The sequence below is a fragment of the Aquarana catesbeiana genome, linkage group LG10 (genome assembly GCF_042186555.1).
Source record: "Aquarana catesbeiana isolate 2022-GZ linkage group LG10, ASM4218655v1, whole genome shotgun sequence".
Taxonomy (NCBI): domain Eukaryota; kingdom Metazoa; phylum Chordata; class Amphibia; order Anura; family Ranidae; genus Aquarana; species Aquarana catesbeiana.
In genome coordinates this window covers 3,780,647-3,796,164 of record NC_133333.1, presented here as the reverse complement: position 1 = coordinate 3,796,164, position 15,518 = coordinate 3,780,647, and the positions used below count along the sequence as shown (strand labels likewise).

The 15,518-nt window shown below is 47.6% G+C and overlaps 1 protein-coding gene across 1 annotated transcript in view; it reads right to left on the bottom strand.

Moving 5' to 3' along the window:
• Positions 1–2,682: 2,682 nt before the first annotated feature.
• Positions 2,683–15,518, bottom strand: part of LOC141110235 (chloride channel protein ClC-Kb-like) — a 44,317-nt gene continuing 31,481 nt past the window's right edge. Inside the window, exons 17-20 of the mRNA XM_073601496.1 lie at positions 11,953–12,050; positions 11,313–11,396; positions 5,654–5,740; positions 2,683–2,808 (exon numbers count right to left, since the gene is read on the bottom strand). Of these exons, the coding sequence (XP_073457597.1) occupies positions 2,770–2,808; positions 5,654–5,740; positions 11,313–11,396; positions 11,953–12,050 (308 nt within the window). The 3' untranslated portion in view covers positions 2,683–2,769. The remainder of the gene's footprint in view (positions 2,809–5,653; positions 5,741–11,312; positions 11,397–11,952; positions 12,051–15,518) is intronic.

The following is a 15,518-nucleotide window of genomic DNA, read 5'->3' as shown; positions in this document are numbered from 1 at the left end:
AGGTATCTGGAAGGGAAAGGTCTGGATGAGGAGGCGTCTGGAAGGGAAAGGTCTGGGGAGGAGGTATCTGGAAGGGAAAGGTCTGGATGAGGAGGCATCTGGAAGGGAAAGGTCTGGATGAGGAGGCATCTGGAAGGGAAAGGTCTGGATGAGGAGGCATCTGGAAGGGAAAGGTCTGGGGAGGAGGCATCTGGAAGGGAAAGGTCTGGATGAGAAGGTATCTGGAAGGGAAAGGTCTGGATGAGGAGGTATCTGGAAGGGAAAGGTCTGGATGAGGAGGTATCTGGAAGGGAAAGATCTGGGGAGGAGGCATCTGAAAGGGAAAGGTCTGGGGAGGAGGTATCTGGAAGGGAAAGGTCTGGATGAGAAGGTATCTGGAAGGGAAAGGTCTGGATGAGGAGGTATCTGGAAGGGAAAGGTCTGGATGAGGAGGTATCTGGAAGGGAAAGATCTGGGGAGGAGGCATCTGAAAGGGAAAGGTCTGGGGAGGAGGTATCTGGAAGGGAAAGGTCTGGATGAGGAGGTATCTGGAAGGGAAAGGTCTGGGGAGGAGGCATCTGGAAGGGGAAGGTCTGGATGAGGAGGTATCTGGAAGGGAAAGGTCTGGATGAGGAGGCATCTGGAAGGGAAAGGTGTGGGGAGGAGGTATCTGGAAGGGAAAGGTCTGGATGAGGAGGCATCTGGAAGGGAAAGGTCTGGGGAGGAGGTATCTGGAAGGGAAAGGTCTGGATGAGGAGGCATCTGGAAGGGAAAGGTCTGGATGAGGAGGCATCTGGAAGGGAAAGGTCTGGATGAGGAGGCATCTGGAAGGGAAAGGTCTGGGGAGGAGGCATCTGGAAGGGAAAGGTCTGGATGAGGAGGTATCTGGAAGGGAAAGGTCTGGGGAGGTTAAAAGCGCCCCGCTAGCAGCCGAAAAATGCCGCTTAACAAGCGGTAAAGTGCTGCAAAAACGAGGGGGGGCCACAGTGTGGAAGGGGTCTTACTGAAATAAATGAACTTTTTGATGATATTCAAATTTTTGAGATGTTCCTGTATAAATTGCCGCACTTATAGTGACACTTAAAAATTCCTAAGAGTGCAACATTGACATTACAAATAGATATAGAAAAATGAAAAAACAAAATAATGTAATTTTCTTCTATATATCAGTCCTAATTGTGTCCAAAAAATCAAATCCTGCACTGTGATGATAAAAAAAATCTTGTGTGATCCAATGCTGGTAACGCCCAAGTGCGCCGTCACCTCAAATGAAGAGCCCTCTTACCGGAAGCTTTGGACCCGATTTATAGAGTCAAAAAGGAATGTAGATTAAGATTTCATCAGTGGGGGATTTATATGAAAACCATCTCCAGGGAATCCAAAGACATCTCTCAATCTCCGGTGTAAGTCAGTTTATTATGCCATCCAGTGGTCCCCAAATGATCCATCGTATCCTAATAAAAGCAAAGCAGGGAAACTTGCATAGTGTAAAATGGTATAAAATGTTAATGGAGCCCCTGATGATGTCAGATTTGACGAAGCATGTAGGGCGGAGCTTACACAGGTGACATCACCACGCTCGCCTGTACCAGGAAGTGTTTGGATTGATTCCCGGGAATGGCATTTTGTACTAAGCGCTTACCATTTTTTAATCTTGTGAGTAGTGTGTTCACCTTTGACCCCATTAAAGTTTTACACTATGTGAGTTTCCCTGCTTTGCTTTTATGATAGTCAGAAAATTAGGCCCTGCTAGATCACTTCAGGCTGGACCCGTTTTCAGGTCTAGATATGTAAAAAAATAAAAAATAAGTGCCTATACTATTTAAAACTGACAAATACACGGTCTCTCTCTGCTCTGCACATGCTCAGTTTCTCTCTCTGAGTCTATAGAGGCCGATCTGCTGACAAGCCTGAAGATTAAAGTGGAACTAAACCCATCGATTTAATAGTTTAAAAAAAAACAGTTACATTCCCAGCATGCTGGGTTTTGCTTACTGTCACATTTGTTTGTGTCCTCAACCAAACCGTCAAATGGCCGAAGTCTTGACTGATTGCCCTGTGGTTGTCATGGTGCTGCACATACAAACAGAAGCAAAGATGGCAGCTTCCATGGCTGAAAAGGAAAGGAGGGTTTAGTTCCGTTTTAACTGCTGCTCAGGGGCTCTGGACTTCGACAAAATGGCCGCCTCCATCAAGAAGAGACAGGAGCAATGCTGGAGGCAGAATTATTATTGTGGAATGGATGTTCCCTGCTAAAGAATATTATTTTTTTATCAATTTTTATGAGTAAAGCTCCGCTTTAAAATTAGCTTTCTTCTCTAATTTTGACCTAAAATTAGACCCAAAATTTTCCAAATAATGTTGGGAAAAATTGTCACCCATCACAAGTCACATTTCTAGGGAACTCTGTCCAATCCCGGAGAAGATAAGTGAGGGATGGGGATGGTACATACGGGGTTAAACCTCCCCCATGATGGAGGGATTGGAGTGAAGAGATGATCCCACTTATAGAATATTATACAAACTCCCCGAATCATCCGAGACCCCATATCTCCTCATCTCCTCATCCATCCCATCAACCCTCACAAAATGACAAGAACCCCCCGCCACCCCCCACCCGCCATATGAAGAGCCATAAGAAGAGCGCACCTCCCGTGTGTCAGCTGACGCAGAAGAATTCTTTTCCTGGATTTAGAAATGTATCAATATTGTTATTAGCGATATTTGATGATTTGACACAAAATATAAACACAAAGTCCTCCTCCGGGTGGCGCTGAGCAGATGGCGGAATTATTTGGGGTTGGCGAGATCTTCTATGGCTTTTCCCATCTGAAACGGCAAATCACATTATCCTGTAGGCGGAGTCACAGCCAGCGGCTCTCCTACAACTCCCCCCCCATTATAATGTAGGCGGAGTCACAGCCAGTGGCTCTCCTACAACTCCCCAACCTTAATAATGTAGGCGGAGTCACAGCCAGTGGCTCTCCTACAACTCCCCCCCATTATAATGTAGGCGGAGTCACAGCCAAGTGGCTCTCCTACAATTCTCCCCATTATAATGTAGGCGGAGTCACAGCCAGTTGCTCTCCTACAACTCCACCCCCATTATAATGTAGGCGGAGTCACAGCCAGTGGCTCTCCTACAACTCCTCCCCATTATAATGTAGGCGGAGTCACAGCCAGTGGCTCTCCTACAACTTCCCCCCATTATAATGTAGGCGGAGTCACAGCCAGTTGCTCTCCTACAACTCCCCCCCCCATTATAATGTAGGCGGAGTCACAGCCAGTGGCTCTCCTACAACTCCTCCCCATTATAATGTAGGCGGAGTCACAGCCAGTGGCTCTCCTACAACTTCCCCCCATTATAATGTAGGCGGGAGTCACAGCCAGCAGCTCTCCTACAACTTCCCCCCCATTATAATGTAGGCGGAGTCACAGCAAGCGGCTCTCGTACAACCCCCTCATTATAATGTAGGCGAGTCACAGCCAGTAGCTCTCCTACAACTCCCCCCCATTATAATGTAGGCGGAGTCACAGCCAGTGGCTCTCCTACAATCCCCCCCATTATAATGTAGGTGGAGTCACAGCCAGCGGCTCTCCTACAACTCCCCCCCCCATTATAATGTAGGCGGAGTCACAGCCAGCGGCTCTCCTACAATTCCCCCATTATAATGTAGGCGGAGGTCACAGCCAGTGGCTCTCCTACAATCCCCCCCATTATAATGTAGGTGGAGTCACAGCCAGCGGCTCTCCTACAACTCCCCCCCCATTATAATGTAGGTGGAGTCACAGCCAGCGGCTCTCCTACAACTCCCCCCCCATTATAATGTAGGCGGAGTCACAGCCAGTGGCCTCTCCTACAACTCCCCAACCTTAATAATGTAGGCGGAGTCACAGCCAGTGGCTCTCCTACAACTCCCCCACATGGTATTAATGTAGGCGGAGTCACAGCCAGTGGCTCTCCTACAACCTCCCCCCCATTATAATGTAGGCGGAGTCACAGCCAGCGGGCTCTCCTACAACTCCCCCCCCCCATATAATGTAGGCGGAGTCACAGCCAGTGGCTCTCCTACAATTCTCCCCCATTATATGTAGGCGGAGTCACAGCCAGTTGCTCTCCTACAACTCCCCCCCATTATAATGTAGGCGGAGTCACAGCCAGTGGCTCTCCTACAACTCCTCCCCCATTATAATGTAGGCGGAGTCACAGCCTGTGGCTCTCCTCAACTTCCCCCCATTATAATGTAGGCGGAGTCACAGCCAGCGGCTCTCCTACAACTCCCCCCATTATAATGTAGGTGGAGTCACAGCCAGCGGCTCTCCTACAACCTCCCCCCATTATAATGTAGGCGGAGTCACAGCCAGTGCTCTCCTACAACTCCCCAACCTTAATAATGTAGGCGGAGTCACAGCCAGTGGCTCTCCTACAACTCCCCCCCATTATAATGTAGGCGGAGTCACAGCCAGTGGCTCTCCTACAACTCCCCCCCATTATAATGTAGGCGGAGTCACAGCCAGCGGCTCTCCTACAACTCCCCCCCCCATATAATGTAGGCGGAGTCACAGCCAGTGGCTCTCCTACAACTCCTCCCCATTATAATGTAGGCGGAGTCACAGCCTGTGGCTCTCCTACAACTTCCCCCATTATAATGTAGGCGGAGTCACAGCCAGCGGCTCTCCTACAACTCCCCCCATTATAATGTAGGCGGAGTCACAGCCAGCAGCTCTCCTACAACTTCCCCCCCATTATAATGTAGGCGGAGTCACAGCAAGCGGCTCTCGTACAACCCCCTCATTATAATGTAGGCGGAGTCCACAGCCAGTAGCTCTCCTACAACTCCCCCCCATTATAATGTAGGCGGAGTCACAGCCAGCGGCTCTCCTACAACTCCCCCCCATTATAATGTAGGCGGAGTCACAGCCAGTGGCTCTCCTACAATCCCCCCCATTATAATGTAGGTGGAGTCACAGCCAGCGGCTCTCCTACAACTCCCCCCCCCCCATTATAATGTAGGCGGAGTCACAGCCAGCGGCTCTCCTACAATTCCTCCCATTATAATGTAGGTGGAGTCACAGCCAGCGGCTCTCCTACAACTCCCCCCCCCCCATTATAATGTAGGCGGAGTCACAGCCAGCGGCTCTCCTACAATTCCCCCCATTATAATGTAGGCGGAGTCACAGCCAGTGGCTCTCCTACAACTTCCCCTCATTATAATGTAGGCGGAGTCACAGCCAGTGGCTCTCCTACAACTTCCCCTCATTATAATGTAGGCGGAGTTACAGCCAGTGGCTTTCCTACAACTTCCCCTCATTATAATGTTGGCGGAGTCACAGCCAGCGGCTCTCCTACAACTTCCCCTCATTATAATGTAGGCGGAGTTACAGCCAGTGGCTCTCCTACAACTCCTCCCCATTATAATGTAGGCGGAGTTACAGCCAGTGGCTCTCCTACAAATCTCCCCCCCCCCCATATAATGTAGGCGGAGTCACAGCCAGTGGCTCTTCTACAACTCCCCCCCCCCATCATAATGTAGTCACAGCCAGCTGCCCTCCACCCTCCATGCACAGAGCTGGGAACCCCCGGTGCTGGCAATCTACAGCACTAAAGTTATTAAAACCGGCCAACTAATGACTAAGCCAGGGTGAGGAAATCAGGAACATGGTGGTGACCTACCTCCTTCCGGGTGACACAGCCGACAACTTTTCCGTATTCGGTGACAAAAGCGTGCTGGAGGCTGAGCAGCTCGAAGAGGTGATGGGCCTGCGGGGGGATGGGGGGGGGGACAGGGAGACATATTACAGGCTGGATACAGAAGATTATTCCAAAATATAAAAAGGCACAACCCTATGTAAATGTGTGTGACAGCTGGCCCTTTAAGTGTGAATCGCACAAATAAATCATACAAAAAATATAGTAGGCGCTAATTAAACTACATGCATCCTAAAATTGACATGTGCTAAGTAATAGAGATTACACCCACTGTGATAGTCACTATTGTGCGATACCAAAAACAACAAAAAAATGCAAAAAAAAAAAAAAAAACGCACAACAAAATTGTACAAAAAAGTCGCACAAAAAATTCCACAAAGATGCTGTGAAATCAACCTTTTCATTTAATACCAGTGTTCTATCAGTGATAACTTAGTGCATATACATTAAAAATTTGAAATTATGTAATAATTACTATTGTGCAATGCCAAAAACAAAAAAACGCACACAAAAAAAAAAATCGCACAAAAATTTCACAAAGATGCTGTGAAAAAAACGCCAAATATGAATGCCAGTGTTCTATGAGTGATAACTTTGTGTATTTTCATATCAAAGGTGAAAAGTGCTGTAAAAATATAAAAATAATTAAAAAAAATAAATAAATAAATAAAAATATGCAGGTTGAAGTCCTTATTCCACGGCGACCATTTCCAAGTCCTTTCACCTTAATGAAATGATTCCAACCCGACGTTCATCTTTCTATGATTCCAAGAGAAGACGTTCTCCACCACCCCTCCCTCACCAGAGCCCAGAGGCCCGCTGGACCACAGAGCATTGTGTCCTGATATTATTCCGATCTCCCAGCATCCAAGTTTTCACCTTTCCAGACGCTCCTTCCCCTCAGCAGGATATACACCAATCACCCAGAAAGAAGATAAACACAGCGATCGTTCAAAAAATGATCTTTTAAAACCAATCCCCAAATATATGCGTTTACATGTCGGGGTGCCCAGACCGGCACCAGCCTGACCAGCATAAATGTTTTAGTTCAAAGTATCATTATAGAATTAGGCATAATAGGGATCCCCCCTCACTGAGGTTTTTTTTTTGGGGGGGGATTGATAGATTGATAAGAGTGCAGCAACACTGGAGGGTAGTGACATGCGAATACAAATCTCACAGAATGAGACCCAATGGATGCATCACCTTAATACTTAGGTGCCTTTGGGCTTAAATAAGGACATAGATCTAAATTGTTTTATCAGCAATTTTTTAAGTACAATTATGTTAATTTTCGTTCTCTATACCAGATATTTGGGGTTTGGACAAGTAAATTAAAGCGGGGGTTTACCCAAACCGCAAAAAAAAAAAAAAAAAAATATTAAAAGCCAGCAGCTACAAATACTGCAGCTGCTGACTTTTAATAAATGGCCACTTACCTGTCCCGGGGTCCAGCGATGTCGGCAGGCGACGCCGAGAACCCGCTCGGTTCTCGGCAGCTGCCGCCGCCATCCTAGCTGAGGGAATCAGGAAGTGAAGCGTTGCGGCTTCACTTCCCGGTTCCCTACTGCGCATGCACGAGTCGCGCTGTGCATTGTAACTGGTCCCCGCTCTCTCCTGGGAGCTGTGTGTTTCCCAGGAGACAGCGCGGTCGGGACGGGAAGAGGTGTAGACTCCCATGGGAGTCTATGCCGGAAGTGGGTGCAAATACCTGTCTTAGACAGGTATCTGCACCCCCCTCCCCCCTGAAAGGTGCCAAATGTGACACCGGAGGGGGGGGGGGGGGGGTTTCCAAAAAGCGGAAGTTCCATTTTTGTGTGGAACTCCGCTTTAAATGAATTAAGTAAATATACTATTTGACCACTAGATGGACACATAGTACGAACATTTTTATTTATTTTTTTCACTAAATGTTTATTAAAAATTTTCAGATATACATAAAGCTGTTAATACAATCAATAAGTCATACAATCGATAAGTCATACAATCAATAAGTCATACAATCGATAAGTCATACAATCGATAAGTCATACAATCGATAAGTCATACAATCAATAAGTCATACAATCGATAAGTCATACAATCGATAAGTCATACAATCGATAAGTCATACAATCAATAAGTCATACAATCGATAAGTCATACAATCGATAAGTCATACAATCAATAAGTCATACAATCGATAAGTCATACAATCGATAAGTCATACAATCAATAAGTCATACAATCGATAAGTCATACAATCGATAAGTCATACAATCGATAAGTCATACAATCAATAAGTCATACAATCGATAAGTCATACAATCGATAAGTCATACAATCAATAAGTCATACAATCAATAAGTCATACAATCAATAAGTCATACAATCAATAAGTCATACAATCGATAAATAAAGCAGAAATGAAAGAACAAGTTCAAAATACGGCCAACTGAGCCTCTTACTAGGTGACTTCTGTATTAGTGATGGAGGTGAAGTTCTGACCCAGTAAAGTATTCCTATGGTAAAGCGGGAATATCCTAATTAACAAGTGTATAGACGAAGGATCATTAAGCATCTCCATGTGAGGGAGAAGGGGTCGGTGTGGGGGGAGGAGGGGTTGTTGTGAGGGAGAAGGGGTCGGTGTGGGGGGAGGAGGGGTTGTTGTGAGGGAGAAGGGGTCGGTGTGGGGGGAGGAGGGGTTGTTGTGAGGGAGAAGGGGTTGGTGTGGGGGGAGGGGTCGGTGTGGGGGGAGGAGGGCTTGTTGTGAGGGAGAAGGGGTTGGTGTGGGGGGAGGGGTCGGTGTGGGGGGAGGAGGGGTTGTTGTGAGGGAGAAGGGGTTGGTGTGGGGGGAGGGGTCGGTGTGGGGGGAGGAGGGGTTGTTGTGAGGGAGAAGGGGTCGGTGTGGGGGGAGGAGGGGTTGTTGTGAGGGAGAAGGGGTCGGTGTGGGGGGAGGAGGGGTTGTTGTGAGGGAGAAGGGGTTGGTGTGGGGGGAGGGGTTGGTGTGGGGGGAGGAGGGGTTGGTGTGGGGGTAGGGGTCTAATCGGGGTAATGTTATGTACCGATCAAAGCCACCCTTAAACCCATTCACCCCTAAAGGGTTCTAACTGTGAATGGGTGGGGGCCATGTGTAGTAATGTGTGTGGTTTTAAACCTATTTGGTACCCATATGATTGAGAGGCAGCTCCGTAATAATAATATGTTGTTTAGGAGTGTGGGGGGGGGGGGAGAGGAGACCAGAAACGGTAGCACAGTGGTGTAGTGGGTAGCACAGTGGTGTAGTGGGGGGCACAGTGGTGTAGTGGGTAGCACAGTGGTGTAGTGGGGGGCACAGTGGTGTAGTGGGGGGCACAGTGGTGTAGTGGGTAGCACAGTGGTGTAGTGGGTAGCACAGTGGTGTAGTGGGGTGGGTGGGGTGGGGAGCACAGTGGTGTAGTGGGTAGCACAGTGGTGTAGTGGGGAGCACAGTGGTGTAGTGGGTAGCACAGTGGTGTAGTGGGGAGCACAGTGGTGTAGTGGGCGGCACTCTCGCCTAGCAGTAAGAAGGGTCACTGGTTTGAATCCCACCCCTGATACTACCTGCCTGGAGTTTGCATGTTCTCCCTGTGTTGGGTTTCCTCCGGGTACTCCGGTTTCCTCCCACACTCCAAAGACATGCTGGGAGGTTAATTGGCTTCTGTCCAAAAAAAAAAAAAATTGGCCCTAGTATATGAATGTGAGTTGGGGGCCTTGGATTGTGGGCTACTTGAGGGTAGGGACTGATGTGAGGGTGTACTCACTCAGGTTGAACTGGATGGACTGGTGTCTTTATTCAACCTACTAACTATGTAACTATGTAAGAAACCGTCAGGGTGTGAGCTCCTGCCGGAACAGTGAAGGGGTTATGTTGGTATCAGGTTGAGAGGGTGTGGAGATCGCCTAAGTATGATCGGTGAGGATCAATTGGGTAAGAGGAAGGGTATGGACGGAGGAAGGGTATAGACGGAGGAAGGGTATAGACGGAGGGAGGGTATAGACGGAGGGAGGGCACGATCAGCCAGACACTATGGCGTTTCTGTGACAGATCAGTATCGATCATGGCTGAGAGGTTGGGTCAGTACGAACGTTTTTTAAGATGAAATAGTGGGGTATGTACCTTTTGACTTAAGTATGTTTTAGGATCCTGTTGATTTTATATTTTTTTATATTTTTAATTTATTTCTGTGAACATTAAATGTATGGTATAAATAAAAATGTGGCTTTATGGATGGATATGTAAGAGGTATTTGTAAAGAGCGAGACCAGCTCGATCAGTTCTGACCAAAGTTAAAGTTACATAGTATTACATAGAAGGTAAGACTGAAAAAAGATACAAGTCTGTTAAATCCAACCTATGTGTGTGATTATATGTTAGTATTACACTGTATATCTCTGTATGTTGTGTGATTATATATCAGTATTACATTACATATCCCTGTATGTTGCGGTCATTCAGGTGATTATCTAATAGTTTCTTGAAACTATCAATGCTCCCCGCTGAGACCACCGCCTGTGGAAGGGAATTCCACATCCTGCAAAGTGATTGTAAAGGATCATTTTTTTTTTAAATAACAAACATGTCATATTTACCTCCACTGTGCAGCTCGTTTTCCACAGAGTGGCCTCAAACCTCGTCTTCTGGGGTCCCTCGGTGGTTCTCGCGGCTCCTCCCCGCATCAGATAACCCCCTAGAAGAAGCGCTCTCCCGGAGGGGGTTACCGTACGCCAGTACATCCCCCCCTCCTAGGTTCGTCTGTCCTCCAGTATAATCCCTCCTTTGTCAGTCTGTCCCCCAGTATAATCCCACCCAGGCCAGTCTGTACCCCAAATAAAGCTCCCCCCCACCAAAATAATTAAAAGCACTTGAAACCGACAATAGCGGAGAGGGGGGATAAGAGGACTTGTTCTGCAGGGCTGCCACTGATGTGTCCGGGTTTCAAGTGGACTGAAACCTGGACACAGGATCTAAAACCCGGACTGTCTGGGTGAATCCTGGACAGGTGGCAACCCTACCTACCTGTTTATCTTCTTTCTGGGTGATTGGTGTATATCCTGCTGAGGGGAAGGAGCGTCTGGAGCTGGAAAGGTGAAAACTTGGAGTCTCATGCTGGGAGATCGGAATAATATCAGGACACAATGCTCTGTGGTCCAGCGGGCCTTTGGGCTCTGGTGAGGGAGGGGTGGTGGAGAACGTCTTCTCTTGGAATCATTTCATTAAGGTGAAAGGATTTGGAAACGGTCGCCGTGGAATAAGGACTTCAACCTGCATATTTTCACAGCGCTTTTCATCTTTGATATGAAAATACACAAAGTTATCACTCATAGAACACTGGCATTCATATTTGGCATTTTTTTCACACCATCTTTGTGAAATTTTTGTGTGAAGTTTTTTTTCATTATTATTATTAATTTATTTATTTATTTGTGTGTTTTTCGTTTTTTTGGCAATAGTGATTATCACATTATTTCATTTTTTAATGTATATGCACTAAGTTATCACTGATAGAACACTGGTATTAAAGGTAAAGGTTTTTTTCTCACAGCATCTTTGTGAAATTTTTGTGCGATTTTACTGGATACAGAAGACCTTTCAGGCAGGCTGGATACAGAAGACTCTTCTTACCTCATGCAGGGAAGTCCAGGAGGAGAGCTGGAAAGTGACGGGATCGATGGTGCACCCCTCTCCCAACGTGCTACCGCATGAAACCTGAAAAGTGACAGCAGGAGGACCGCGTGTCAGCAGAACATCACAGGAGGGGCCACGGGGGGGCGCACTACCTTCCATAACAAATCTGCAGCCTGCATGGCTACCAACATTCACAGTTTATTCTCAGACAAATCTGCAATAAAAAAAATTCTATCTTTTTTTTTTTTTTTCATTTTCCGAGTCTGGTGAGAGTTAGTTATTATTACTGTTATTATTTAGAATTTTCGTTCTTTCGAATTTTCGAATTTTCTTTTTTATTTAGGATTTTTCGAATTTTCGGATTTTTGAATTTACGAATTTACAAATTTGAGAATTGTGATTGTAACAGATGACCCGAAAAAACGAAAAAAAAAATAATAAAAATGAATGAAAGGGAAAAGAACACATTTTTCAGCAGTGCACAAGTCTAATGGACCCTGCTGGTGGTAAGTGACAATTTTTGTTTTTTTATTGGATATCGGTTGAAGCTGGCGCCAATTTTCTTAACGGGGGGGGAATGGAAAAAAATATGTTGGAGATTTCACAGCAGATTAGACGGATGGAGACCCTCACTCACCTTGTGATCGGGGGTGTTGGGCTCCTGCTGGGACTCTTGTGTCTCCAGGAATCGGATCAGCTGAGAGCGTTTCACGGTTCCCGCCAGGATCCGGGACTCTGCGGAGAGTAAACACACTCGGCTCTCATATTCTATTCATCCATATTTATTAAAAAAAATCAGATGTATAAAAATCCGCCCACTCATACACCCAAAAACGCTGCGCTAATGGCAAAAACCTAAATCTGAGCTGCTGCTTAAATGATAAGTATACAGTAGAAAATTGATTCACCACAAACTCGCTCCTAGTGAACTCAAAATAGCAGCGCTAAAGGTGATCCCTAATCAAATAATGAGGTGTAGTGAAGAGTGATAAGCTGATGTATCAACCTGTGCAATGATTACATCACGTCCAGGACGTGATGTAATCATTGCACAGGTTGATACATCAGCTTATCACTCTTCACTACACCTCATTATTTGATTAGGGATCACCTTTAGCGCTGCTATTTTGAGTTCACTAGGAGCGAGTTTGTGGTGAATCAATTTTCTACTGCATCCATATTTATTCTTCAAGTAATACTAAAAAATCTCTACAGAGTCTTCTCTACACTGAAAACTGTATTCTATATTCCTACTGGCTTCCTGAGAGGATCATTGGGGTGAAAAGGGGGGGGGGGGGGTCAATGCAAGGGTCCCAGGGTAAGGAGCGGTCTCTACCAAGATTCCACCAGACTTTATCACCCGCCCGGACAGAGGTTTTCCTATTACATCTCATAGTGATTCTAATAACATCCTCTGCTCAGCCCCGAGGAAGGGGGAGGCCTTTACCCTGAAACGCGTCGGATGTCACTGATGCTCCTGATGAAAAAAAGTTTCAAAAAGACCTCCAAGTGATATGAACTTTTTGTTCTCGGTGCTCCTCAATACCCACCCTCGGGGTTTCTCTAAGTGAATCTGTCATGAAACCATGAATAGGAAATGAGCTTCTTAGCAGAAAACAATTTAGTTCCAAAGAAAACTTCTCTGGAGGAATTCTACACTCAGCTGAATACAAAGCCACAGCTCCCCAAAGTGACTCCATCCATCCTGCAGTGGTCCTCCATTCCCATATACCAACATGGAGCTTTTACACCTCGAACAAATGTATAATATCCTAAACCACAACTACTGTCATGAAAGACGTCCTGTTAGTTCAGCCGTCGGCGGAAGATCGGTTAACAGAACTATTGTCAGTAGAACCAGAGGACGCGTTCGGAGACGCGTTGACACGAACGGACGCATGCGGGTGCGCGCTAATACGAGCGGGTGTACGCGGGTACACGATGAGACGAACGGGCACGTACGATCGGTACTCGGGCGTGCACGTGTGCACGCGGCGGCGCGCAGACGTGCGGTGTGACAGCCTTTGGCGCCATTAGGCCTATTTAAAGGTGCCTGTCAGCATGCTTCCTTGCTGTCCGGTCTACAGCGTTCCCTGTGACCCTAAGCTTCCAGTATACCTGTTTACCTGATTCCTGTTACCCGGCTCGTTCCTGACTTCTCCTGTTTGCTGCCAGTCCCTGACCTCGGCTTGTCTGACGATTCTCCTGCCTCATCCTTCAGTTATTACCTGCCTGTCTGTTGCCGACCCGGTCCGTGCCCTGACTACTCTCCTGGTTCCGTTTTGTACCTGCTCTGCTTACCTGTGTTTTGACCCGGCCTGTCTGACTTCGTTAAGTGCTTCCAGTGGTACTACAGAACACCTCCCTGCTGTTTGCTGGTTCGTGGGTGTCTACTAGCTTCAGTGCTTCTCTATCCAGTCAACAGTTCCAGTGTTCCTGCCAAGAATTCCGGTTCATCTACCAGTTGTTCCAGTGCTTCAGTTGTACTACAGAACACCTCCCAGTTGCCTGTTGTTCCTGAGTTCCTGTCGGTGGATCCAGTGTTCCTGATAGTTCTTCTGCTGCTGCACCAGAGGTCCGGATCAACCCTACACCTGCCACTTACCAAGCACTTGTGGCCCCCTGCGCTCTTGAGTCCCTGTCTTCTCTATCAGGGGCTCTCGAACCAGAGGCACACGAGAGGCTACTCCTTGCATTCTGGGCTCCACCACCAGGTACGTGACAGTACCGGACAGCCATGTCTGAGCCCACGCAGGGAGCCTCTCCTATGGATGAACTCTGCCGCCATCTTGCTGGACTTACCCAGGCAGTAAAGAGCCTACAAGAAGGCTACACCCAGCTGGAAGGCCAAGTCCAGGCCCTAGCAGCTTCTACACCTCCAGTATCCGGGACTTCTGCTTCACCATCAGTGGTCATGTTGCCGCCTGAACCCAGGGTCCCCACGCCTGAAAGGTTTTCGGGTAACCGGAGCAAATTCAGGTCCTTCCGCAACTCATGTGAGCTCTTTTTTGCCCTTCAACCAAGGACTTTCTCCCTGGAAGCCACCAAGGTGGGGTTCGTGATCTCGCTGCTGACCGGCGAGCCCCAGTCCTGGGCCCATCGCTTGTTAGAAAAGAAAGACACCTCACTTGATACTCTGGATACCTTCTTTCGGGCTATGTCATCCCTATATGAAGACCCACAGCTGACTGCCACGGCAGAGACAGCCTTGCACACCCTACAGCAAGGCCGCAGACCTGTTGAGGACTATGCATCAGAATTCAGACGCTGGAGTTCAGATACAAATTGGAACAATGCCGCCCTACGGTATCAGTTCCGTATGGGCCTTTCAGAATCCTTGAAGGATGAACTAGCCCAAGTGGGCCTCCCTGAGACTCTAGAGGACCTCATAGACCTTTCCATCCAAATAGACAGACGCCTAAGAGAACGACGTACAGAGCGATCTTCTGGCCCTGCTCGTCCTGTCTGGATGCTGCCCCGGGTGCCTAGTTCTCCCCACTCCGCTCCTCCAGCTTCTACTACCATGACTTCAGATACACCAGAACCAATGCAGCTGGGACTCTTACGGCCATCCCTCACTCCTGAAGAGCGTCAACGCCGTCGGGCTGGTAACCTGTGCCTATATTGCGGGGAACCCGGACACTTTGTACGGACATGCCCGGCCAAGCTTCGTAAGTGCCTCTCTGTTTCTCCTGCTCTTACCCCAGCTTCACTGAATAATATGTCTCACCTGGCTGTCCCGCTTCTTTTACAGCTCCCAGGAGGGAATATACCAACCAGCGCTATCATTGATTCCGGGGCCTGCAGCGGCTTTATAGACTTGTCCTTCGCTTCCAGACATCATATTCCCATCCGGCCCAGGGCGAAAGGACTTTCAGTATATCTGGCCGATGGTTCTACCCTCAGATCAGGACCAGTAACCCAGGAAACAGTACCCATGCTCACCACCATTGCTGGCACTCATCAAGAGCTACTTTGCCTGGACGTCATTGAATCTCCTCTATTCCCCATCATATTGGGCATGCCTTGGCTCAAGGCCCATAATCCACAAGTTGATTGGGCCTCAGGGAAAATTGAATTTCCTTCCTCTTATTGCCACCAACACTGTCTACCAGAAGTTACTCAAGCTCCCTCTGCCCTGTTGTGCATGGAAACTGATGCCGAGACCCGTCAAGTTGTACCGGAAGTCTACCATAGCTTTCT